Source organism: Poecile atricapillus, chromosome 1 (genome assembly GCF_030490865.1).
Source record: "Poecile atricapillus isolate bPoeAtr1 chromosome 1, bPoeAtr1.hap1, whole genome shotgun sequence".
NCBI lineage: Eukaryota > Metazoa > Chordata > Aves > Passeriformes > Paridae > Poecile > Poecile atricapillus.
In genome coordinates this window covers 126,564,617-126,592,016 of record NC_081249.1, presented here as the reverse complement: position 1 = coordinate 126,592,016, position 27,400 = coordinate 126,564,617, and the positions used below count along the sequence as shown (strand labels likewise).

General features: G+C 46.9%; 1 protein-coding gene across 3 annotated transcripts in view; it reads right to left on the bottom strand.

Moving 5' to 3' along the window:
* Positions 1-25,062, bottom strand: part of PTDSS2 (phosphatidylserine synthase 2) — a 30,078-nt gene extending 5,016 nt beyond the window's left edge. The window contains exons 1-9 of one of the 3 annotated variants that reach the window (XM_058848853.1): positions 24,767-25,062; positions 16,565-16,666; positions 11,906-11,988; positions 7,132-7,199; positions 5,417-5,551; positions 4,563-4,613; positions 2,997-3,110; positions 2,238-2,356; positions 1,484-1,598 (exon numbers count right to left, since the gene is read on the bottom strand). In XM_058848853.1, the coding sequence (XP_058704836.1) occupies positions 1,484-1,598; positions 2,238-2,356; positions 2,997-3,110; positions 4,563-4,613; positions 5,417-5,551; positions 7,132-7,199; positions 11,906-11,988; positions 16,565-16,666; positions 24,767-24,957 (978 nt within the window). In that variant the 5' untranslated portion in view covers positions 24,958-25,062. Of the gene's footprint in view, positions 1-1,483; positions 1,599-2,237; positions 2,357-2,996; positions 3,111-4,562; positions 4,614-5,416; positions 5,583-7,131; positions 7,200-11,905; positions 11,989-16,564; positions 16,667-23,564; positions 23,727-24,766 lie in introns of those variants that run through there. The other 2 variants (XM_058848862.1, XM_058848871.1) reach the window with 2 other exon arrangements.
* Positions 25,063-27,400: the final 2,338 nt, after the last annotated feature.

The following is a 27,400-nucleotide window of genomic DNA, read 5'->3' as shown; positions in this document are numbered from 1 at the left end:
TCTACTATGGAAGAGGCACTAAAAACCACAGCAAAAAGCTGGACAAGCAGTACCCTCAAATTTCAAGCAAGCTTTTGAACTTCAAACAAAGAGCCCAAAGTACCTGCACAAACACTGAGGACGAATCTCAAAAGCACAATTTTTCCTGTCCTTTTAAACCCAGCTGAGGGAGCCCCACCACTACAAGAGGCACGAGCTGCACATCCTGGGGGGCTGGGCTGGGTTGTTTTTTCTCAGTTATGCAAACTCACCCTCAAAGCCAACTTGGGAAAGTTGATTATAAATTAAGAGCAAAATGTTCTCTCGAGCAGCTGCCCTGGCAATGCGCTTAAGGGAGCAGAGACACCAGACTGTCACTTCAAAAGAAGTGGTAACAAAAGGCATTAAGCACTGCTGAAGCACAAGGAGTGAGCCAGAACCTGAAGCTGCTTAGAAACTGTCAGCTGAAGCTGGGATGTGCTGAAAGAAATATAATCCCACAGTCCAGCATAAACTCCCTGGGATCTCTGTTGCAGCAGCACCTAAACCCCAACTTCTTCAGGGTGCAACCAGCAACCTTTTGGGGAAACATCTTATTTATACTTTTAGTCCTCCCACAAAGCAGGCCTGGTGTACCACGTGAGCTTGGCCAATATGCCCTGCAGCAGGAATCAGGCATTGAGAGCTTGTTCTGGCAAAACACAGAGTTCTGTCCTGTGCCACTGCACCTGGTTCATGCCCAGTGCCTCTGGATCACAAGGGGATGGATTTAGTTAAATTTCACAGCTCCTGGGTTCAGTTAAGTTTGAGTTGCTCAGAGCAGAGCCAAGTGACATCCCATGGATGGCACAAAGGCCAAAGTCCCCTGGCTGGCAAAGGGGCAGAAGTGGGAAAAAGGCCTTTAAATTTCCCAGTTTACCCTCCCTATCAGTGTCACGTGGGTTATGAGTTCAGTTGCACAGGCACAGGTATGAATTTCAGATGCTGCATTCCCAGCATAAAACAACTCCACCCAGTCAGGTGCTGTGTGTGCAGCACCTGACTGGGTGCAAACGCAAAAAAAACTCAACAAAACAACAAAACAAAAAATCTAGGAGAACTGAATGATTTAAGCAGATCTGTGCTTCAGGAGTGAGTTCATATGAGCCCGAGGCCTTGGATACAGCCCTTTCCAGCTGTAATGTGACCTGTGCCTGCATAAAACCAAGGGATCTGAGCTACTTTCACCCACAGCCAGTGCTCTGGAGAACAGCAACTTGCTGAAAACCCGAAGATCCCGGTTTACATTGCTCCCATTGCCAGGAACAGTGGTCAGCAGGCAAGGACAACCCTTTCTGCAGTGAATCTGTCACCTGTCCCAGAGACACAGACACAGCCCCCTATTCTGCAGCACTGGGAAAGGAGGGATCCCTCCTGGCCTCAGCTTCAGGAATATCCCCAGAGCTGCAGCCTGAGTTACAGAACCTGGAAGCAGGAAACAGAAGGGCCAGAGAGGTGTCCTCACCACGAAGATGATGCCACAGACCGCGAGCCACCTGCGCAGGCTGGAGGCTGGCTTCCACTCAAACTTCACCCAGCTGTACGGGGTGAACTGGAACACAATCCTCTTCATCTTGCCTCTGGAAGAAAGCAAAATAACCACTGTAGCTTGAAGGAAAAGCAGGCACGAGGCATCTGCCAGCGTTTCCATTTGAGACACCAGTTCAGATATGCAAAATACTTCCGTTTACTCCATTAAAATTACAACTTAATGAGATTAGCTCTGAGCTTGTTATTTTAATTATCAATTTAAGCTTTAATATACTACACCCACTGTTGTAAGCAGTTCTGCTCTGCTCAGCAAAGACACTACAGAGCATGATGGGTCATTACTGGTACAAGACTACAAGGGATTTATTAAATTTTCATTCCCAGTGTCCCAGTTTCTATGAAGTTCTGGCTACTAGGGAATGCAAAAAGACCAAACAGATCTTTGCTGTGAATGGGAGTATGATGCCAACTTGGATTCCTGCACCTCCTTAAACCATTTCATCAAATAATCTCACTTCCACAGGATGCCCTCACTCCCAGCCATCAGGTAATGTTTGGGACACACAGATGTATTTCCAACAATCCCGTCCATAAGTCACTGGATCCTGGAGTCACCTGAACACCCAGGAATTCTTTAATCCACACTAACCCGAACAGAACAACCAAGCTCTTGAACAGGGACCCAACCTTTGTGCTGTGCCTGTGTAGTTCCCTCCTCCCCAACTTACTTGTAGGTTGGAATGTTCCAGAGTCCTTGCCACTTGTAGGTTTTCAAGGAAAGCCAGGACAGGGTCTTCATCCCGCAGTAAATTCCTAATCCGTTACATAAGATCACATCCATTATCCACTGGAAGGAGAAACACAGGAATGATGCTGGGGAAGGAACACTAGAGCTTGGGAAAAGGAATCACTACAGGCAGATCTCTGCATTCCAGGAAGGGGGACAGAGTGTTAATTCCACAGGTTTTCTGAAGGCTAAATGGCTTGGCTTGATGTCTCCAACAATTCACTGACTTTTGGAAATACAACCATGGAACAAATCATTCCAAGCTTGGGTCTTTCCCAAAATCCATCCAAACAAAGACCCAGAGCTGTGTGCCCTGACTGCAGGGAATTCTGATCGCTCTGGCACCAACTTACACCGCACAGGAAAACAAAAAACAACTTTAAAAGGTTGTCCCTTTAACCTCACATCAAGTTTTGCCTTTCTCTGAATTTCAGGCTTTACTGCTTTGCACCATCAGCAAATATTTGAAAACGTTGAAAAGTACAGCTTTAGAGTCTCCCTCTGGTGTGAAATAAACCCAAACAAATATTTAACCATGTCCAAGTGTTTGTAACACACAAAATTACAGAAACAGTGACAAGCACGCTACAAACTCAACAGGGAGCAGTCACACACGGGATACAATTCAGCTGTCATCACTTCCTAGCCCTCCCTGTAGAATCTGTATTCCCAAATAAACCCCAACCCCTGCAGTACGTACATGATCCCACCAGCATTCACTGAAGTTTGGGAGCTGGTGCTCCAGGCTGTACTCCAGGAACTCAAACATGACACTGATGATCATGCACATCCACCAGTCCCGAATCATCAGAGTCTGAAGGGAGAAAAAAGTCTTTTAAACAGCTGCTAAAAAACACCTGCAGTTGTAGATCTGATCTCCAGTATCCAGGAGATGATCAGGAAACTCAGGACAATTTTATTTTCATGATGTGATGGTCCAAAATGCTCACAGGCCTCTCAACTTATCAACATTACCAGCACAAGAGACAGGAATGACACTGAAGAAAATCACCTCCACCCCAGACAAAACCAGCACAGGAGTACAGATTATGATGAATTCTGGAAAAATGGGATGCAGCAGGAGGGAAATTAGTTAAATGCATGGAATTACTGGGTGCTCAACCACCACAGGCAGCATCGTTCTAGCAATGCTCAGAAAAGGCTTTTCAGAGGCTTTTATGGGCTCTAAACGAGTCCAAAGCCACAATAATTTCTGATGAATGAGGCCCATTCATACTCAATATTGCCATCCTGGTGCTTTGAGATTTGAGGAAAAAATCCAAACACAAGCCCATCTCTGTTTATTGAGACAACACACTCAACCTCCAGCTTTTAATAGAGAAATAGGCTAATATTTAACATCTTTAGGAGAAAAATATACTATGGCCCAGAAGAAATCCAGCAGCCAGTCTCCTTCCAGCTGGGCAGCCCAGTTTCTAATGCAATTTTCTTGGAAGAAAAGGATCCAAGTTTTCCAGATTTAGAATTCAGTCCATTAACAGAACATGCTGAAGTCCAGGCCTCCCCACACCCAGCAAATTCACCTCTGGTTTTGAGGGATCCCCCAAACCACACACAGAACACATCTGCACTTTTAAATGTAAATACAAACAAACAGTCCCAGCTTGTTTTTAAAACAGCTGAGCTCTGTCAGTTTGTTATTTAAATAGCAAACCCAAATAAGGTCTGCAGGGGGCAAAATCTCCTGAGTTAGCCGGTCTGCTGGGGTTAAGAAAAGCTTATATTTAGACCAAAGTAATCAGCAAAACACTGTTGAATGTTCTGCCAGAGACAGGCACAGCTGGAATTCCTTCCACAGTTGGTTGATACCGACTGAAAAGTAAAAAGAATTAAACCACTGCCCATTTAATGGTTTAAAATTGTGATCTGATGCCACTGGGAAAGCAGCAGCAACATCTGCTTTTGGGAATATCACTGTCACTGCCAGCCCCACACTCCACTTCCAAAGGTCTTTCCAGCATTACTGTTGCTACAGGAATGAAGTTCTTTATTGATCTGACCCCAGGATGAATTCCTGTGGAGGAAGGAAGGGGCCTGTTGATGTAACAAAGCTCTGGAAGGAAATGAGGTGGCCTAACATGGACAGGAGACAGGAAAAAAGGGGAAAAAAGGCTTTTCACATATTGACATGCTTTTTCATGTATTACAAACAGCCTGGTTTAAGGCCTGGCACCACAAAAGCTGCAGCAGTGAGGCTTTGGGAACAGTGGAGGACAGTTCCCATATTGAAATGAGCCATTCTTACCTTCAAGTACCACCCAAAAAAGTGAGCAGGAACAAATCCATCCAGCTTGTCCTGAAAACCAAGAAGAGAATGAAGGTCATAGGCTTTTTTCTTTCCCTCCAAGAAAAATTCAACAATAAACCAATAAACTTCTGTTTTTTCCACATGAATACTTGCATTCCTTCATCAGGAAAGAATTTAGAAGAGCTCCTTAAATCTTACCAGCTCTGCCAGTCCCTGGGCACAGTGCCTTTCCCTCTACTTTTATAAGATCCCAGTTATTTCAGTTTTTGAAGCACTGAAGATTTACAGAACAGACCCAAAGGATTCAGGTGCACCTCACTCCATGCAATCAGGGAGCTGCAAATAACCATCATTCCTTTGCCCTGGAATTTCTGCCAGTGAGGAACCTGATGGTTTTCAGGACTCAGAGAAGTGCTGCTGGAGCAACCTGCACTAGTGGAAGTCCTGTCCATGCCCATGGCAGGAGGCAGGGCTACATCATCTTTCCAACCCAAATCATTTTGGGATTCTGTGGTGCAGCTTTAGAGCTTTAGAGCCTCAGGGTGACTGAGAAGACTTCTCAAGCACACGAAGAAATCCAAACTCTGAGGGGAAAATTTGACACCAATGACCTGAGAAAGAAGAGCTGTTGAACAGCTCAGCCCTGGGCAATCAGGTAATTGGGATCCAAAGAGACACACCCCCATCTAATGGACAGGAAAGGTCAAGAGAAGAGAAATAAAGAGGCTGAAGAGTCAGTCACAGGCTGTGCTCTGATTCAGCACTGAGCCAGACTCACAACTGCACCTGCAAGAGTTAAAGTAAGCAGCTTTTTACCCCAAAATAGCCTTGGTAGTGAGTCTGTTCCTTACCCAGATGTTGTGGAAGGGATCAGTTCCATTGCCAGGGTCATAAATCAGGCAGTTGCCCCCATAGTCTCTCTCTGGCAGAGGAACCCCTAAATGGGGGTCAATGTACTTCATGAACTGCCTCCCGTCCTGCACGGTCTGCAAGGGAACACAGAAACCCGGGATCCCCCTGAAGGATTCACACACAGAAGGCACAAACAGAATTAAGGCCAACATTGATCTTCAAATTGACCTTTTCTCTAATCAGTTACAGAACAGTTCTTGAAATAAAGCCAGGCGTTGAAGCACACCCCCCCAACACACACACACCTGACTTGGAGCCTCTATTCCTAAATATTTAGGGAAAAAATGGCTACAGAATGACCTTAAAGTTGAAAAATCAGTGATCTTTAACCCTTTACCCCAAGCCACTCCTCTGTGCTCCCTCTTTCCCAGAAGCTTCACACAGCTCATCCTTCCCAACACCCATTCCCAGTAAGGTCCCACACAAACAGCAAAAAGAAATTACCAAAATGACCAAAATGTGAACTCATCTGTCACTAAATCAGCCACACATTTGCTCAGCATTTATTTCCCAAAGGAATCAGTGTCGTGGGTCAAGGCTTGGCCCTGGAACATCTGTGACAGGCAGTAAAGCAGGACAAAGCCAGAACTAATTAATAGAGTAATGATAAAATTACAGAATAAACTGCTGAAGTCACATGAACTCTGGGACAAGTTTCAGCCACGAGCAAGCTTGGGTTTGCTATCAGGAAGTTCAGCCACCTGCAGACTCAGCAGAATTTAACCTTATTTAAACCTGGGCAAGGCAATGATGTATTTTTAGTGAAGAGCTGAGCAACAGCAGGTAGTTCCTTAACCACTAAATCTCTGCTGACACCACACACTGCCACAGGGAATCAAACCCATTCCAGGCTTTTCTGCTGGAATTCACAACCACACCAGTACAACCAATAAAAATTACTCAGTCTGACTGCAGCTACTCAGGAATATCATGCTCAAGGATGGCTGGAAAAACCCAGGGTGACCAGCCCCACTTCTTCAAGCTCACACGACCTCTAGAAGCAAAACTTGAAAAGAAAAAAAGCATTCCTCATCCTTCTCTCATGCAAAATGATTTTTAGAGCTGCCTGATACTGTCAAAAAATATTTAATTTTAACTTCTGAGAATTGTAAAAGTCAGGGGAAAGCTCTCAATTTACTAAAGAACAAGATATGGTAAAATGTAGTCAAAAAAGAACATGGTAAAAACTGTTTAAGTTGGAAGCACCAAGGGCACATCTTTCTATGAAAAACAGCTCCTCCTCAGCTCCTGCCACCACACAAAGCTGGGTGTGAAGGTTTGGTTTATTGCAAAACCTCCACACCTACAAAGAACCTGTCACTCCAAGTAAAAGGTATTTCCAAAGGTGAAACCAGGTGAATTCCCCCCAAGTCACACATGGCCCAGCAGGGCAGAGACTCCACTGTGAAACACCAGCTCCTGAACATGAACTCCCTCACCAGCTCATCTAAAACCACTTCAACACAGTATCTACCCTGGGCTGAGGGTGACTGGAGGTCAAAGCAAGTGAAATATTATCATTTCCCTCAGCCTTGTAGTCTCACTAAACAGCCTGAATGAGCATCTCCTGTAGTCAGCAGGAAAAAAAACACCCCAAAGGAGTGGATCTCCACATGGAAGTGGAATTTAGGAGCTGGAGGTGTCAGTCACTTACCTGGAAGAGGATGAAGATGAGGAAGAGCTCATAGACCACGCTGACACACAGCCAAAACCTCCAGTAAGCTGCAGAGAGACACACGGGATGTCAGCAGTGTGGAGCAAATAATTATCTATTTCAATATCACGGAATCCTGGAATGCTTTGTGTTGGCAGGCACCTGAAGGCCCATCTCATTCCACCCCCTGCCATGGCCAGGGACATCTTGCACTGTCCCAGGTTGCTCCACACCCAACCTGACATGGAACACTTCCAGGGATGGGGCAGCCACAGCTTCTCAGGAAACCAATTCCACTTCAAGAGACGCTCCCACCACGGAATTATAATTCCCAGCTGCCAAGCACAGTGCTCCCCACCCTCCCTCAGGGATACAACCAGGAAGGATCTTCAAATCCCACACAGGCTACTGTGTAAGTTTACTGGAATTGCTCAGGCACTGACCTGGATCTGGGAGAAGGGATCCAGAACACTTCAACCCAACAAACTCAGCAGTTCCGAAGTGGAAGGAAAGGAATGTGCCACCTGCAATGCTTTCCAGCAGTTCTTGGAGAAGAACCTGATCCTTCCTGAACTTTCTCCCTGATCTCAGGTGACCTGACCTGTCCAGCCTCGGCTACTCCAGACCCACCCAGGCTGGAGTCATGTCTGGCAGCCCAGCTTTCAGCCTGAGGACAAGGTCGTGTCCCCACGGGGCAGAAAGCATTTCAAAACCCCACAGATAATTTCACTTTTACTTGGAACCAAATTAAAAGCAAGCAGACCAAAGGTTCAGCAGGTGCTGGGTGCAAGGCCTCTGAGATCACCTGGGACTCTCCAGAAGAAATGCCACACAAAGCTCAGCTGCTTTGGAGCCCTCCCCAGACGTGTGATTACAGATCTGGGCACACCCTAGCGACACCTGAATCCAAAGGGTGCCCAAATTACAGTGTCTGCACACTTCCAGCTCTCCTGACAGGCTCAGCTCTTGGCTCACAGGCCATCCTGGATGGGGGTTTTGTGCTCCACAGGCTCATTCATGCCCCTGATCCATCCCAGAGCCTGGCTGTTGTTCCATGTAGTGACTTCTGGGCTCTGAACTCTCTCAGTGTTTCTGTTTCCTGCCCTGAGAGGCAGGGCAGAGGCAGGGTGGGTAGAGACACGGCTCCAGCAGTTTTCCCTACCCAGATCCAAAGATTCCTCATGAGGGAATTCAGGAAAACTCAACACATTCTGGGTGGGTACTGAAATTCCAAAAATGTCTTGGGATGAGACCTGCCTTCAGGTGTTTCCTGGTTATAAATGGAGTTCTCCTTCCTCAGGTGCATGGGGGTGATGGACAGGAATCCCAACAGGGTTTGCCAGGAAACCAAGACCCTCAGGCCTGGCTTGGAATTTCTCTGTTAATTCCAAGGCAATGTAAGAACTTTTGATATTCAAAGCAGGGCCAGGCATAAATTACATAAGAATGAAACAAACAGCTGCCTACAAACAGAGTTATCAGCTCAGAACCCCACATCAACTCCCCATGGAGCTCCCCAGGAGATGTTTTCTCCCAAAACATGTCTTTATCCAGTTCAGCCTCAATTAGGAAATAAATTATTTAAAAAAAACAAAACAACAAAGAAGATGAAAAAAAAAAAAAAAAGAAACCAAAAATGCCAACAAACTCCACACATTTTTAAAAGCACTCTCTGGCACCATCATTAAAAGAGACCACAATGTGGAAGGTGGGACCTTTTTGCAGCAAAGCTGCTGAATTAATTTCATCAGAATCACCTATTTTTCACTTCTGGGAAAAAAAAAAAAAAAAGAAAAAGGGAAAATGAAAAGGTAGGTGTGGCCCAGAGAACAGCAGTTCAGAGCTCTGTGGTAGCTTTCACCCTCCTGCCTTTCCAGAATGCAGCTCAGGAAAAACCAAACAGCAAAAAAAATATCCTACACTGGTCACAGGATTACTTGGAAAAGAGGAGCCTCTTTCCAAACTGGAACCACATTCAAGCCAGCAGGGGGAATTAACCTTTCATCAGCACACTTCCCTCACCTTTAAATGTAACTGCCAGATACCTAAAAATGCCGTTTCTTCTAACCCATGAACCTCGTACCAGAGATTTTAACATTGCTCACAATCAGCAATGTGACAGACTGGTCCTGAAAGTGATGTAGACACAGAAAGCAGAGAAATCTAAATCCTTGTCTGAGCTTTTATTCCCCTCTGTACACAGGGCTGTGGCAGCTGCTGAGCAGGCTCAGCAAAGAAAAGGTAATTAAAAATTGAGATCTGGTTCTTATTTAGTGCTGTGGAACCCCAGCTCACAGAGGTTCCCGAGAAGTTCTGAATGCACTCAGTACTTGCATCCCAAATGTTTTCAAGGATGTACAAACACTTCTCTCTCCTCCTGCGTCAGGCTCAGCTTTAGCTGTAAGGTTGTTTTTGGCACATCTCCAATACTTGTTTTCCTTTCATTCACTTGACATTTTGCCTCCCTCCAATCAGGGCTTTTCTCCTGAGTAAAGAGGTCTCCACTAATCATTGACACACCTGATAACCCAGTGATTCCTGTGATCAAACATTAAACTGCTGCCTCGCAGGGATTTGGGAATAGGGCATGAACATCCCAGAAAGCTGAATCCAACCAGCCTCATTCCCTACTTCTGCTCAGAGTTTGGCCCACTCTGCTTGAGGGGGCTAAATGAATAAAAAACACAAAAATGTGGGTTGTTTGCCTGAGGAAAACACTTGTCCTGGTGCTGCTCCTTCCAGCATAACCAGTGCTGCCCTTGCCTGGTCCCTGCCTGCATGTTCCCAGCTATCCCAGCCCACAATCCCACAGGTTACTCCAAACTCTCACAATTTACTCCCCAAACATCTCATCCTGTCACACACCATGTATCAAGTCAAAATAATTCCTGGCAAAGGCTGGGAATATTAAAAGCTGCTTCTCAGAGCATTAGAAACTGCCATGGAAAATTTCTTTGCAATGACAGCGTGGACGTGTTATCTTGACAGAGGCAATAAAGCATCCCTGGGCTCCTACAACACCAGGCTCCAGGAAAGGAGCTGGCAGGGAGAAGGAAGAATATCTGTCATCTGCAAATCCTAAGGAGACAGGCTACTGATGCTGACTGTATCCAGGATTAATTTGACCAGGAAATGCTCCCCAAATTTGGCTGCTCACCCACCAATAAACAAATGGATCCTCAAGCAGAGTTTAAGCTCTGTCCCTTGCACCGTACTGTTCCCAGGGCTAAAGCAGTGCTCCCCCTTTGCCTGAAGGTTTGGATGGAACCAAAGCCAGTGGAAAACGGGATAAAAGCAGAGCAAGTCAGTGAAGTCTTGCCTGAACAGTCATACCTATTTATTTCCATGACAATCCTACATTTCTGAACTACAGGGAGACAACTGGTGTCTGTCCACAATACAAAATGATTAAACTGGAGAACTGTGTGGAATCAGTAGGGAAACGGCAAAGCCGGATAAGCCCCTGGCTAAAGCTGGGAATGCTGAGAAGGCACCTAAAAAAAATAAGTAAAGCCACCAGTCTGGACAGGTGCCACTAAGGTGGTGGCTGGGATCAGTTTCCTTAATGGCCTTAATGAAAAAGTAGGTTAATGACACACAGCAGGAGCAGCAGGGAAGGCAGGGACAGTGCAGAAGATGATCCCAAAAGACTGGAGTGACAGAGGAGCTCCTAACATAGCTCCACACCCTGGAACCAGGAATTTGGGAAGCATCACATTATCACAAAAATCCCCAAAATAACCCTGCAGCTCTGGAGAGGACATTTGAAAGCAGAAAGCTCAGGACATTTGAAAGCAGAAAGCTCAAAACAATGCTAAAATGTTATGGGGAAATGTTACACTGAGGGCAAAACTAAAAGCCAAACTTCCCTGCTTTGTTCTAGGGAATAAAACCAGCCCAGACAAACCCTCAAAATCTGTGTGCACCCCAGTGTCACTGGTGTCCTCAAAAGGAGCATTTTACAGGAGGAGCCACAATTAACTGGAACAGAAGGAAATACTAAAACCTGGTATTTAATCAAAAAGGCAAATGGAATAAACCCCCAGGTTTGCAGAGGTGTGCTGAGGGCACCGCTCTGGAACCATGCCTGCTTTGGCTGATGGCTGTGGGGTGGCTGCTGGGTTAAATTTCTGGCATAAAACCCAGCATTATTTGGCTGTGTGAGAGCCCAATGCTTTCAGGAATATTATTTAAGCCTATATGAATACCCTTAATTCTTTCTCTTTCAATGATTCACATCTAAAAATAGGCAAAAGATCAAAGTCATTTAAATATTTTCATGTCTCATCTGCTATTACATTACCTGGAAGAGGTCTGTGTTATGCTTTCAAATGCTTTCAAGACTTCCAGTTTTACAAGAAACCTTTAAAATCAAAATCAAGGGCCTCTAATCTCCTGTGGAAAATGCACATGGAGCCAAGGAAGTGCTCCAGAACCGGATACATGGTCACAAGTGCAGTCCCAGCACAGAGAGAAGGAAAAAAAACGAGGATAAACAGGGGAAATCCAGGTTTAAGAACCTGGGAGTTCTCACAGGGCTTTTTACCAACAGCAGGAAGCCAAAACCAGGGAGATCCAAACAGATCTCCAAGCTCTATGGAATCCCAACAGGATGGTTACAGAGGAGCCTCCATGAGCAGTGTTGCAGTGCGGAGGAACCTATGATTACTGAAATTACAACTTACCTGCTCTCCAGGCAACACAAACATTTACCTTCCTCACAAACCAGGTAGCTCCTCAGGAGTATTTCAGTGATCCCAGCAAGGTGAATTACCTGGGTGAGGTCTTGAGAATGGTCCATCTTTAGCTTGTGTCACTCCGAAACACAAGAAAACCAAGATACTGGCGACGATTCCTCTGGAAGGAAAAACAGAGCACCCTGGTTTATTGCCTCATCCTCCTCCTGAGACTGCAAATTATGTTCTTTGATGTGAGAAATGTCTGGCCCTTGTTTTTTAACTGCTGAATGTGTCCACCTCTAATGGATCCAGACACCATCCAGAAAAAACAATCAAAAAAAAGGCTGAGATCACAGCAAGTCAAACACTTCCCTGTGTCTGGGAGCAGCTTTTATTCCCACTGGCTCACAAAGACACACAGGATTTAGCAGTGAGACAGCTCTCACTGCTCCACTAGATTTCCATAGAATTTAAAAAGGAGCTGTCAGACTTGTCACCACTCCAAAACAACTTCTTAACCAACTAAAGACAAGCAGGAGTTTTCCAGACCACACCAGCACTGCTACTATTTCAAGAGCTGGAACCGTAATACAAAGCCTAAGGAACATAACAGAGATTTTAAATAAAAACAAATTATCAGACCAGAAGCCCAAGTATACCAATGACCTACAACCCTGGGCATGTTCCATTAGTTTTAATGGATTAAATGGCATAAAGCAATCCAAAAATGCTCTTCTTACTGCACTTCAACTCCCACTGGATCCTGCTTGCTGTCTCATATCACCTGCTTAAGAGCTGGCTGAAAGGATGGACAACTGGGAAAGAGCTCAGTCTGTGTTTGCAGAAAATGATGCAACCCCTGACTGCAAATAAAATGGCTGTCTGCAGAAGTCACACAAAATACACAGTAATTTTGCTGCCAGAGAAAAAAATGTTACAAACCAGAAGCAACAGGAGACTGTTCGTGCTTTAAACATGTCAAAAAATCTTTCAAAATAGAACACTAAAGAATTTACAGAAACTATTTTGTAGCATTCACCTCTGAGTATACATGTTTGTGCTTCCTGAAAACAAAAATGGGGTTTAGTTACCAGATTTAGTAACTCAGTAATTTTGCTTGCTTTAAACACCGGGAAGCACACCAGAATTAGGTGCTGAATGGATCTGTGAATAGACAGTTCCATGGGGATTTCCAAAGATCTGGAGGACAGAACCCTTTCAGATGACCTCCAATATTGAGAATATTCTGCATTTTGAGTCCCTGATTGCAATCTGGAAGCTCCAGTCCTGCGTGGTGTGACAACCCCATCCCAGCTCAGCCACAATCTGAGGGGTCCAGACCATTGCTCTGGGCTTGGGAGGATTGTCTTCCCAAAGCTGGAATTTAAATCCTGGATCCAAATCACCACCGGAGTTTAGCTGTGCTCCTTCCTCTAAAATCCACTCTCAGCCCAAGAGCAGCTGTGTTGAAATATGCTGAGGATCCAGATATATTCGTTTACCTCAAGTTCACCACAGGAAGTTTGGAAGCAAATCACAAATTTGCATAATCACACCAGCTCCATAATTTTTTTTTTTTTTTCCCCCTCAGTGGTAACTGATTTTTCCCTCTTATCATTAATCTACCTCCTTAGGAAGCCTCCAATGCCTAAGCAGCAGCCTGGCCTGAGGCAGGAATGCTTCAGCACCTGAGAGGGGTTCTCCTCACCTGGCTGGACACAGCCAATGGATTTTCCTGAGCAGCAAATCAGGAAGGCACAAAATACCAAAGTGTGCCCATAAAAATAATTTTAGCACTTAACCAAATAAAAAAAAGAAAAAAAAAAAAAAAAGTGAGCTGCTGGCAGCAGCTCCATCAGCACAAACAAACTCTTGTTTGTGCAGAGAGTCGATTCAGACACACAGGACAATGAGGAGCTGTGTATGGCCCTTTGTCCTGGGATTCAAGGAGCCAGCTCCCACTCCCTGTCCCTTCCCGGGCTGGATCCATGCTGGCACAGCTGGTACATCCCCCTCGGGGTACCACAAGCCCTGGCAGAGGGCTCTGGCCTCCTGTTACCTCCATTTCCCTGTGGGTGCTCAGCCACAGCAGCAGGAGATCAGCATGCAAACCCACATATCCCTGGATCTGTCCCCATGGAAAGCAAGGATTGCCAAGAGCTGTGTAAAAAAGCATCTCAGGAGAGACATTTCCCAGCTGGAAATTCAACATACAAGCCTGAAGCACACTGGTGTTTTTAAACCTGAATGTGTTTTAATGGAAAAAAAGAACTTTTTTTCCCCCCCAAGACACTCAACTCAGCATTCCAAGAATCTGGGAGCCGTGGAATTCTTCCACAGTACGCAGAGGAGGTGCTCAGTGTTAATTTGGGTACACTCAGAGCTGGTATTCAGCCCAGGCTGAACAGAGGAGAATGTCACAGCTGTCAGTCAGGATGAGCTATCCCATGGCTGGAAAACAGTGGGAATAAAGCTCTCATGGATCAGACAGGTTCACAATCTCTCCTTGCCTAACAAAGGAAATGTTCCACTGTTCTTACACCAGGGGCAGTTCGATCACGTGTGTGATCCCAATGAACTCTTATTACATTTACATATAAAAGGCTCCTGCAACCTTATCTTAAAAATAAAACCCAAACCAATCCTCCTCTGTTTCATTGCCCTGCCCAGCTGCAGGACTGCAGGATGAAAAAAGTCCTGCAACAGATGCAAACACCAATCTCAGCCGCAGAGACCACACCCATGAGCTGAGAGGTTCCTGCTCTCACTTGGGTCTTGTCCATCACTTCTCCCATGAGTGATTCCATGGATCCACCGCTCACTCAGCTCCTGCCAGAGACTGGATGGAGCACTTTTATAGGGTGACATAATCCTGATTTTACAGGGGGACAGTAGGATCATTCCATGACTCCAGTCCGGGAAACAGAGACAGCAAATTTGGGAAGTTCACCTCCATTTACTGCTCTGAGCACCTACTGCAGCTCACAAGGGCACCTCAGCCAGGGCATGGAAACAAAGGAGGCTGGAGCCTTTGGAAGTGTGTATTTAGGCTTTGCACCTACCCCAGACACTGCTCCACTGTCAGTGTGCAGGAGGTGGAAATAAAACCCCGTGACAGCTCCAGACTCCGCTCCCTGGAGACAAAACCCCTCCTGGTCATTAGGCACCGAGTGTTCCTGAGGAATACCGAAACACAGGGAGAGCCTCGTGCTGCATGGGGCTTGGAATCACATTACAGCACACCAGGACTGACAAAGGTCTTGGGGTAGGATAAGGGATTCTAAATTATGGAAGCAAAAATACAAAATCTGTGATAATTTGGGCTATGGATGCACACTGTGCCCATCTTATCCTGCTCTGAAATGCCTCCTTTTGTTCAGAGCTACATGAAACCTGGAATATTTGGAAGATCATGTCCAAGCCTCAGGATGCTGCTCTTCAAGGATTTTTGTGCCAAGACCTTGCAGAGCTGCAGGAGTGAGCAAAGTCCATTTGCTGCCCCTTTCCCAGCATGATGCTATAAATTGATTTTAACAACTGGGCACTGGATAAGCAGACAACAACTCCTGTTTCCTGAGAGAAAGATCCACCTGCTGACTAATCTTCCCTGGGTTTGTTTTGATTAAGGCAGCAGAGGCTCTAAGCTCAATAATAAGAAATTCCACTGAGTCACCTTAGCTCTGTATTACTCCCAAAGGATGCGTCATCACTTCTCTCTCAGCTTTTCCCCTTCCCAATTCTGAGTGGCCATTCCAGGCCACACCACCCCTCCAGCCTGGTCTCCCTCATTATGACTGGGAATAAAATGGCATTTGTTCACACAGAAACCTTCCAGAACTTTTCCCAGCTCGTCCCATGTCACCCCCATGTGTGAAATCCCAGCTCTCAGTGGGGCACAGTGCGAGTTCCATTACCCCCAGGCATTGTGTAACTGCCAGAACAACAGACAAGATTATCTCAGGAAATATCCCAATTCCTGCATCTCCAGGACAATGGATGCTATATCCTGAGTCACTTCAGAAATGTACAAAAAGAGGAAAAAAACCCCATCAACAACAAGGGGATAAATTTCATTATATTTAAGAAACCAGACTGGTAGAAAACAATTATTTTCTTGCTTCTAGCAATGATGCTTTGCAGCATATTTTTAAAACATACCTAGCTTTTTAAAACACCACTTTTCTACCTCCTTTTTTCCCCTGTTGTATTTTAAAAGGGGAGAAATTCAACCACATTGAACCATCTTAAATTACAGTAGGAATTGACCAGACATGTAAGATTCATTCTTATTTTCCCAGAGCTTCCCTCTGGGGCTATGTGTTCTCACAACAATTTTCAACAAAAAACAAGGATTTGTATTGAAATCTTGAACAGAATTTTACAAAAAGCACTTGAGCCAGAAAAAATTAGTCACAGCTCCCAGCATTTTGAAATTATGGTTATTTTAAGGAAAGGTTATTTTTAAGAAAAGGCTATTTCAAGAAACAGAGGCAGAACCCTTGCCAAAGAAGCCCAGCCAGAAGACTTTAGTAAGCTTTTTCAGTTTTGCTTTAAATCATACCACAGAGCAGCCACAGGCCTGACAGTGACACTAACCTGATTAGAAATTTAATTCAATGATCAGCATAAGAGAAGCTTACGGACTTAAGACTGGTTTTGTAACTTCCTAAGGGAACAGGAACATCCACAAGGGAAGGACTGGAGGACTGAAGGTTCCTTTTCCAAAACACACCTGTGAATATTCAGATATTCACCTCTTTGTGTTGTAGGCCGTGTCCTGGGGAGTCTCTTCCAGCAGGGTTACGTAGCCCAGTGCACACGTGAGGATGAACAGGACTGTCAGGGTATGAGCTCTCCTGAAATTCAGAACAGAGAAAACAGACATTAAAAAGCACGAAAACTCACATCTCCCCCTGCCAGTGCAGCCTCAGGAAGCTAAAACCATGGCCAGCAATCAGGAATTCTGAGATTTTCTGTATTGCAGAGCACAGAGAGCAGAACTTAGAGTGGCACTGCATGTGATCAGCAGCAGATTGGAAAAAAACAGCACCCAGTGCAAACACCCGGATCTAAACAGCTCCAGGTGTCTCCCCAGGTTTGGCAGGTCCACACCTGACAGTGCTGCTCTATTTCACAGCCTACTAATCAAAATTGCAGCTGAGGGAACAGGCCCTTGAGAGCAACCAAAGGGAATTCACTCAGACACGGGAATTACACAAGAAAAACTAGTCATAAAATTTTTTATTTTCTTTTTAATCTCTACAGGAGAACAGTTGCTGTTGTAAGAACCGATGCTAGATCAGGCTGTCGGATTTCCAGTGATATTCCTACAATTTCAGCACACTTAACACAAGGGGTTTCTGTGGGAACCCCTTCATGTCAGCAAAGCTGGGTGGCTGTTCCACAGCAGTGAAACATCCCCATCCACGGGAGCCCAGAAGTTTATACAGATTTTGGTGAAGCACTCAAGAGAGAAATTCTGGCACAGGTTGCCCGGAGAAGCTATGGCTGTCCTATCCCTGGAAGTGTCCAAGGCCAGCTTGGACTGGGCTTGGAGCCATATGGGCCAATGGAAGGTGTCCCTGCCCTTGGGACTGGATGAACTTTATGGTCCCTTCCAGCCCAAACCATTCCAGGATTCTGTGATTCTATGGAAGAAGAGTGAGCAGAGCACACCCAGCCAGGTGACACCCACACCCTACACCCACTGATCACCACGCAGAGAGTATTTTTACAATGTCTGCATCTTTTCTTACTTCAAGTTGAAAATCCCTTTCCTAATGAGAAGCCATTTATTGTTTTCATTGGAAAACTCCTCTGGCCCCAGCTGGGAAGCATGGGAACTCTGTCCATGTAAGGCCAAAGGACACGTCCTGAGTTTTGGTTCAGAGGACAACATCCCTTAACACAAACTAACAGAACAAACCACTCATAAAGAGGAAGTTTAGAGAGAAGAAAACCTGCAAAAGAAAGTGTCTGTATGTGACACATTTGGCTCTATTTCCATTTGCTTTATATATTCTTTTGTAACAGCAGCTGACATCCCATCTCCATGTCATGCCAAGGTTTGTATATTCAGGCGGCGCAGTGCACAATAAACCTTGGCATTTCCAAACCATCCACTGAGTCACCTTTAAACAACCCCGCTGTAACCCACCTAAAAGTGCTCCAAAAGTCAAAGAAAGGATTCTACTGAATGAAAATTCCATCCTACTCCAAACCCCACATACTCCACAGCATTCCTGCAATCCCACTGGGAATGCGTGCAATACCTCATAAGCAGACACAATCCTCTTCTGCTCCTGCCAGAATAGAGTTCGGCATTGAAGGCTCTCCTTCCTTGTGGTCCCGAGGACACGGAACACCAGCTCCGGGACAAAAACACGAGGACCCACAAGTACTTCCAGAATTAACGAGGAATCAGTGTGCCAAAACCCAGGGAAAAGCTTGGGAGCCGCAAGCTCCTGCTCGGCAGCTGCATCTTCCCAGGTGCCAGGACAGGTGATTCAGCCATCAGCACTCACGTGGGGCCTGCCCTGGATCCAGCAGGAGCTGGAAAACGAAATCCCAGCCTCTCCCAGGAGGCAGGACAGCAGGCACGGAACCCACACTCCAATCACACCACGCTCCTGCTCGCTGCATTTACATCTGGATATAGTGAATGGATTCTATGGCGAACACCAAAAAGGTTACCTGAACTCCAGGCTGTTTTGGTTTCTCATGCATTGTTTTGTTGTTTGGTTTTGAAACTTATTATTGTATTGTTATATTGTTATATATTTATACATCTTGTTGTGGAATTATAGATATGATGTATTATATGTAATTGCAACATCACTGTTCATTTTTGAAGAGGTTACAAAAACAAATCTAGGAATCCCACCTTACCTTTTACCACCTGAACACCCACACCAAGTCAGCTGCTTTTTCAATGCATTCAGATCCCATAAATTGCCAAAAAATCAGTTATTACACGTCCTCCCTTGGACAAACACCTTCAAAAAACCCCTCTGCCAGCACAAGGATGATTCAGTTGCATTCCTCCCTGTGAGGATCTTGTAGGACAGCAAAGGGTCGCTTGTTGGGGAGCCCCATACATCCCACTTCCCGTTTATTTTTTGTGCCACAGCCACCAGCCTGAAACCCGACCAGCTGCCTTGTTTAAGGAGAAACAAGAGGCTGCTCCTCTCATCACCTCCCTTGTAGCTCAGCTTTCATCTCCAGATGCTGTCAGATTCCCTCCTAGCAGGTTTTCAAAGTAAAGGTGCTTCCAGCGCAGTGTGGATTGCAGGAGCTGGGATGAAAGACTCTGGAGATTGGCTTGACTTCTGGAAAGAAGAAGTTGGCAGCTCTGCCAGAGAGCTGTGAGCAGTGACACAGCAATGAGAGGGAGCATAGCATCACACAAATCCACTTCAGAGAGGGGAAAAAGCCAGGAAATATAGATGTACACACCATGTCTTCTCACAGCTAAGGAGTTTAAAAATAAAATAAAATTCCACAAAAAGGAGCAGGTCTCCTTAAGGAAGGGCTTGTCTGAGAGATCAGGATGAATTTAATGGCACAAGGGGATTGTTTTCATCCCCACACACACTTTAAAATAACACACCAGGGGAAGGCCAGCTAAGAACAACCCAGCAAGGTAAGCAAGGCGGGAGTTACATGGGAACGCTTATGTTCTCCTGGCCTGGAGCTTGGGAGGCTGAAAAGAGCTAAGCTGGGAATCTTCCCCTTAAAATTACACACAGGAGTTTGGGCAACACGCCCGAAGCAAAGGGGGTACAAACTGCAGCCAGATCTGGGAGGTTTCACATCAAAAACTCTGCAAAGCAGTGCCTGACGTAGCTGAGCACAAAAATATCTGAGCCCAGGGAGAGAATTCACAACAAATCCCAAACTGTTAAAAAAGCTGGAATATTAAGTGCGTTATTTTTCTGCCTTTCTGCACCACACATTTGGCTCTTTCCCCACTTAAGCCCTGGGAGATTGAAATGAAATAAATCAGGTTTGTTTTCACACAAGCCCTTGCCCTGCTAATTCAAACACCAAGTGAGAGCAAGTGAAGCTCTTCTGCACTGCAGATCATGAAGAAAGTGGTTTTTTTTCCTCGTTAATGCGATTAAGTTTGATCCAAACTTCTCTTTTTCATGCTAGGTCATTCTCCTGTCACATTGAGATGCTGCAAGTCTGTCAAGGAAATGACTATGAGTGCTTTTATTTTCCAACTGAAGTACATGACAGAAATGATGTAAGGAAATTGTTTAAACATGTCATTTTTTTTTGAGATTCTAGCAAATCCTTGGGTGAAAGGGAGAGAGTAACACCCAGGAGCAGGCAGCCCATGGCCTCATTCAATCTCCCACAAATTAAAATCAGCTTAAGCAGGGACCGCACCCTTGTTATCCATGGCTTGTTTGTCACCAGTGATGCAACAACCCCATTAAACACAATAATAATCACTGGAACACAATGCTAAGAATTTATTTATTAATATTTTGGTCAGTCCTCTTAAGTGGAACAAAATTCCAAAGGAGAGCCAGTCCAGTTTGCCCCTTGGGTTAAAAAAATTGCATTAATTGCGGCTGCTGGTGAAAGGATCTGTCAGCAAACCCAATTAGTCCCATCAGTGACTTTTTCATGATTTAATTCCTTATCCCAAACAATGGCAAATTCATTAAACCATTCCTGGAAGAGATTTTTAAATGGATGTCAAAGCTCTGATCACTCCATAAATCAACATGTCACCTTGGAATTCTAAGAAAATACAGCAAATAGTACAACAAACCTTTTCCTTTAAAAGCAGCAGAGGGTTTGTATGAAGAATAAGACACAAGAAAGTACAACAAAAATTAATACTAACTTAAAGCCACCCACATCTGAAATAATAACTGTAATTAACAGGCAAATATAAGGGATAGACAGAGGGTTTGGAAAACTTCAAGTCAAACCCAACCATACAAATATCCCTGTTGGTTTTAAGCTCTAAGTTATGCTTTAAAATCGGTTTAAACTCTCAGAGTTAATAAAACTGTCCCTATTCTTAGAGCAGTCGCACATCTTCGGCACATCCCTGAAGTCACCCGACGCCGATTAAATTTCCGTACAGACTTGTGACACTCCAAAATAGCAACGTGCCTTTTCCTTGCCATCTCCTCAAAGAAGCCCAGGCACACAGACCTCCAGAGACCCAGAACCACAGGTCAATAGCAAAGCATTGGCAAATCTGGAGTTTTCCTTCCAATCAGGAGAAAAGACCAAGTTCTCCAAGTTTCCAAAGTTTCCATCAGTTCTACAGAGCTTGCAAGTTTCATAAATGCCCTATTTTGATTATTAAACATTTTTTTGCTTAAACCCATGGAAATGTGCGTCTCGGGAGTTAGTTTAGGGCAGTTCTACTGAGACAGGTGATGGGGAATTACAGGTAACATTCTTTGAGCATGTTTTTCCCTATTCTTCTTAAAACTTTGGCAATGTGTTTACAAAAAAAAAGTAACACAGAGAACTGATATCCAGGTGGGGAACTAAACTCTGACAGGCCCTCTCCTCAAAGATATTCCCTCTGCATTTCCAGCTTACTTGGCAGAACAATGTAACCCCTTCCTTTGTGGAAACGACAATGCCATTCCCACAGCGCAATTCCCAAGGCACAGCCCCTCTCATCCATGACCAGCTGGCAAACGTGGCTTAGTGGGATTGCACAAGGCCTGGATGTCCCTGCTCCCTGCCCAGGGCATTCCCATAGGCTGGAAAAGCATGACAGGGTGACCCAGGACTCTGGAGCAATGTTCCTTTTTTCCAGCGCGGTGAACCCTGAGTGGGCAGTGTGGCTCAGCATGGCCCCATTAAAGCAGGGAAAAATCCCATGTTCAGCTCCCAGCAAACTCAAGGAACGCTGCCTTGGAAGTGCCACAGCCATCCTTCAGGAGAGGGCACAGAGAGCAGCTCCTGCCAACATGTGGATATTCTGTCTCCCTAACCTCTCTTCCGGATAAATCCCCACCTCTTCCTCCAGACCACCCTTAGCAAATCCTGGGTATTTCAGAGATAAGAGCAATCTCCACAAGGAATGGGTAAGGAATGTTTTGGGTTGAGTACCAATCCCTTCTTTCCAACACCAGCTGGTTTGCCCACACACATCCTCATTTCCCAGGCCATCTGGGAAGAGTCAAAACACCGAACACACTGAGAGGAACATGCCAGTGGGGTCTGCCTCCTCCTTAGCTGCAAATTCCACACTTTTTTGCACAAGAAGGTGCAAATAATTCCTACAAACGCTGTCATTAGCCTATAGAATCACTGCCATTCCCTCTTTTTTAGTTCTTTTCTTATTAATTTTAGCGTCCTGAGCTCCACAGATCTCTGCTGCCATACCTTGACCTCGGGAATTAATATCACATCCACGTGCTGGCAACATGAGATTATTAGTGTGAGAGATAAAACACATTGATAATCAAAAGGTGACATTAAAGCTAATGAAATCCAAATTAAAATAAGTCTTTGAAAAAGCAATTAACCCACAGAGTCACAATGTGGTGGCAAAAGTGCATCTGGCACCTCCCAGCACCCTCAAATTGAGACTGCATGGATGTTTTCCTAGAAAATCTTCTTTGGCTAAAGGCAAGCAATGAAATACATACAGAAATTTTAGGAGAACATCATACACAGTATCCGACTAAATGACTCCAGAACAAGCAGGGCTTTGTGTGAAAGCTTCTGCTGGAGGCACACAGACAAGAACAATCCAAGGTGCTGGAAACAATAGGGAACATGTTCCAGTGGCTTGCCAAGCAGGCCTGGCATTCCCAGCTCTCCGCTAGGAAATTAGTTCAGGGATAAATGATATAGAAACCACGGATCTGCCTCAGAAAGCTACCTCCTGTTCCCTTCCCTTGGCATTTCCTAATGGCAAAGGGAGTTGCCAGGCTACGCTGACTGAGCAGGTTCCCACAAGAGAGTATTTTCCAGTTCCAAGTCATTTATATGGAATAAGACCAGAGATATTAGCACACAAGTGGTTTTCCAAAGTTTCAAACAGATTTTAAAGAGCAGGAAGCCAGCTAGGAAGCTCGACCTTTCCCAAAGACCACATTTATAGCAGGAAAACCATCTCTGCAAATTAAACTACTCCTGGAATGATTTCTGTGTTCACAGATCCCAAATCCTTTCATTTTCCCAAAAGGAGCGAGCCACGCAAGTAACCTATCCCTAACTCCTGAACTCCAAAGAGACGGTACATTCCATGTGATTTCAAAGTCAGAGGGCAGCCACACCTAAAAATTTCCCTTTCCTGTGGCCACCTCCACAGCACGAGAGGAGTCCCAAGGGTCACAGGAAGAAAATCATTCCTCTGGATAACCTTTATTCTTGGACACAGTAGGAACTGAGTCACTGCCAAAGGATACTCTAACATGTACAGGACAAAAGAGGAAAAACCTTGGGACTTTTCCAGTTGTTTAAACTCCTGGCTGCCAGCACAAACTACTAGGGAAAAAGAAAATTGAATAAATAGGAAAGTTAAAGAACACACTTGTCCACCTAGAAGGGACCACCCAGCACAGGGAAGCTTGTGAGAGAACAAGGCACATGGACACACTAACTGCAATTACAGCGTTTATCCTGGGATGACAGCCCTGTCACCACCACAAAAAGCTGCAACGAGACAAGATTCTACAGCAAAAATAGGTATCTTAAAGGCTTCACAAAACAGCTGGCAAGAGCCACCTTAAAGAGGGAGTAAGGAAAGGACAGCTTTACCCATTTTCCATTTAAAGGTTGGCACCGGTGTCCCGAGATTCGCTCAGCCTACATGTGGTGTGCCCGCCAGGAAAGGTCCTTTTGTCCCCGGGATCACAAAGTCCCTCGGCTACACCCACGCTTGTCAGGGCTCCGCAGGGATCCTGCCGGGACGCAGCAGCATCCCAATGTTCCTCTGCAGCTTGCACTGGCAGGAATGTCACCTCCTTCATCGGGATCAACACCCTCGGCTCCGCTGTTGCCCAGATTGGCAGGGTGAGAGCCAAGTGCCCTCCCCTCCCACTCCTCCATGCCAGGCTCCAGCCAAATCCCATCGCCCTGGGCTCGGATTCCAAACGCGCGTCTTCAGTGTCAGCTTGGTTTTCTTCGTGGAAAGGGACGTGTGTTTAACACACAGAAAAACACCTCTACCTACACACACGCGTGCTGCTGAGGGGATTTATGGAACAACTCCAGCAAGGCTGGGATTTAGGAGCACTTTTCCAGGTACAAACACACCTCTTCCTACAAGGACTGAATTTAACAGAAAGCTGATTTTCTCCGCTGGCCAAACACCGCCAGCCGTGGGTTTCTGCACCCTTTTTATCGACTGAGACACATAAAAATACACAACACCTGCCCAGCAGGAGCGGGGCACGACAACTTCAGCTTTCTGCCAGGATCATTGGGAAGAACATGGATTGAAGAAGCCTCTTCCAAGATTAAGGGAGAGGAGAGAAGGAGGTGGAGTCCATATAAACAATGCTGATCACTGGAATCAGGCAGGAATGCTTGCCCGAACACAGCGGGCTCCCGAGGTACTGGGAAACACCTCCAAAGCACCCACACCAGGCAGGACAAGCCGTCTCAGCCCTAAGGGTCCTGCTCCTGGAAAGGCGGGGATCAGGGCTGGGAAAAGAGGCGCCACCGCCAAAAGCCAGCCCTGAATTCCCGTGACATTGGCAGGAAACAATTAGCGGTAGGGCCACACCAGGAAAACACTTGCAGTCGATTCCAGCACCGGTATCGGCGACAGAAGCGGCCCGTAACCAGCAGATAACGGGGAGCAGATAACTCGGATATCCCGTTCCCTGGGGCCCCCTCCATATCCCGCTCCTTAGGGGGCCCTCCCATCCCATTCCTCAGCCTCTCCACACCCCATTCCTTAGGGCCCCCCTGGCCCACGCGGAGCCCCGAGGGGGATGGGGGCCATGCCCTCTCACCAGAAGAACGTGTTGGTGCCGTCGTCGTACACCTCGGACTCGGTGCTGCGGCGGGGCCCGGCGCCGTCCCGCTCGGCCCCCGGCGCGCCGCCGTTGGGCTGCGCGGGGGGCGGCGGCGCCGGCGGCTGCTGCTCCTCCAGCGCGGCCTTGCCCACGTTCCCGCCGTGCGCCCGCCGCTCGCCGCGCCTCATGGCGGCGGGGGGAACCGGCGGCGGGGACGCACCGGCCGTGGGGAGGGGACGCGCCGGGGGGGGACCCGGGCCGGGGCCGCGGCGGGCGGGGAAGGCGGGGCGGGAGGCGTAACGCGGCGGGCGCGCGACCCCGCGTCGGCGCGTGCGCGGGCCGGCCGGTCCCCGGGAAGGCGGGGCCGGGCGGGGCGTCCCCCCCCCGTTGCCGTGGCAACCGCGCGTGCCCGCTAGGCGGCGCCCCGAGGAGCCACCGCCTCCCCTCAGGGACGGGACCCCGCGGCCCTCAGGGCAACCCAAGGGCGGTAATTCAACAAAAATGTCTTCATTCCGCACGCTCTCACCGGAACCGTGCGGGGAAAAGCGCCCCTTGCCAGGCTGCCGTGCGGCTCTCGAGTATCCCACACTGGGTACCCCATCCCTGATGCCGTGGCTGTCCCGATTCCCGCGTCTTTGTGCCATGAAATGTTAAATATCTGTTAAATACGTGCGTTTTGCTGGCAAAATAAAAATGCCTTTTTTTAAAAAAAAACTTTTGCCTAGCAAAAGTTTATGTTCCCACCCGGAGGGTCTGGCCAGGGCTGGGGGTGCTTGCAGGGTGCCCCTGTGCCCTTGGATTTGAAGAATTCTAAAATTCCTCAGCACTTCCCAAATTACCTTGGTCAGGCTCCTCATCCGGAATGTGCCATGCTGATCCCGGATGGCAGGCAGGGAGCTCCGGCTTTCTGGAAAGATCTTGGCATGGCAGCAAGCTCCAGGAATACTGTGTGGAACGAAGGCAAAGTCCTGTGGGAGCAGAGAAATGAAACAGGGAAAGAAATTAGAGGAAACATTTACCGGACAGCAAATAATCAAGATGGCCTTTAAAGGTCCCTTCCTACCCAAAGCTATTCCATTGTTCTATGAAGTACTGAAAGGTACTTTCAGGGTTAGACGGAATATTGGGAAGAAATCCTTCCCTGTGAGGGTGCTGGCACAGGTTGCCCAGAGAAGCTGTGGCTGCCCCATCCCTGGAAGTGTCCAACGCCAGGCTGGACAAGGCTTGGAGCAACCTGGGATAGTGAAAGGTGTCAGGGCCCATGGCAGGGGGTGCCACTGGACAAGCTTTAAGGTCCCTTCCAATCCCAACCACCCCAGGATTCTCGGATTCTGTGGAATAACGGAGCTGGCCACAGGAGGGCAGGAGCGGGCTGGGCGAGGATCGGGCAGACCCCAGCGGAACACAGTTCTGGCATGGATAAAGGACATTTCTGTCTGCTGCACAATTCCCCTCTCCAGCCTAAAACACTCTCCTGCATCTCACGATGCTTCATGAGAGCTGGAGGCACCCACCTTGTTCCAAGAGGTCACAGAATATCCCGAGTTGGAAAGGATCCCTAAGGATCAGCCAGTCCAACTCCTGCCCTGTGCAGCCACCCCAACAATCCCAGCCTGTGCCTGAGAATGTTGCCAAACGCCCCCCGAGCTCCGGCAGCCTTGGGGCCGTGACCATTCCCTGGGAAATCTGTTCCAGTGCCCGACCACCCTCTGGGTGAAGAACCTTTTCCTAATATTCAGTCTAAGCCTTTCCTACTTGGAGTGAGCACCCAGTACTTTAATTACAAGCAGGGTTTCACCCCGAACCTCATCCTCTGCTCTAACGTATTGACTGTAGCTCCGGGGATACCCACAGATCCAAACAGACCGAGATTGGGATGAAAACAACCCCAGCTTTATGAAAAGACACAGACATCTGCTGCCATTTTAGCGCCTGAATCAGTGCCTTTGCACCCATAGAAGAGGAGCTCCCTGTCCAAAAGCATTGCTGCCAGGGGGGAGGTGGACAGCCTGCATCCAGACACAGTGATTTCACACACAAAACCCTTCTGCAGTCTCCTCAGGTGGGAATTACCATCTCCACATCCAGTCAGGACTAACATGTCAGGGAGTGCTCCTGGAGCTTCCCTGCCAACGCTCAGTGCAGGTCAAATCGCTGCCCACGGCAGCTGGAGTCCAGTGGGTTCAGGTGTGTGATCAACACAGCAGCCACAGAGCTGATCACACCCAAAATAACTTCCTCTGCTCACACAGGGTTCGTGTGGCTCCCTCCCCAGTTTCAGTTTTTCCTGCTGCTGTCCTCAGCTCCAGTCACCTGAGAGCCGTGAATGCAGAAGGGGAGGGAAGCACTGCAAGAGGGACACCAACTTGCTCACCTGCCTTGCTGCAAATGCAGCTAAATCCTTCCCAGGCAAAACCAAATTCCTCCTAAACAGGAGCAGCAGCAGCAGCATGGTCTCCTCCAAGTGCCATGAAAGATGCTGCAGGGGTTGGATATACCTCAGGCAAAGCCAACCTGCAGACACAGACTCACCTTCCCTGCTGGCTGGTGACATACACAGGCTTTGGGAACTGCTGCTGGGTGCATGACCTCCTGGGCTGTCTGGAGAGCCAAGCCCTTCTCAGGAAGGAG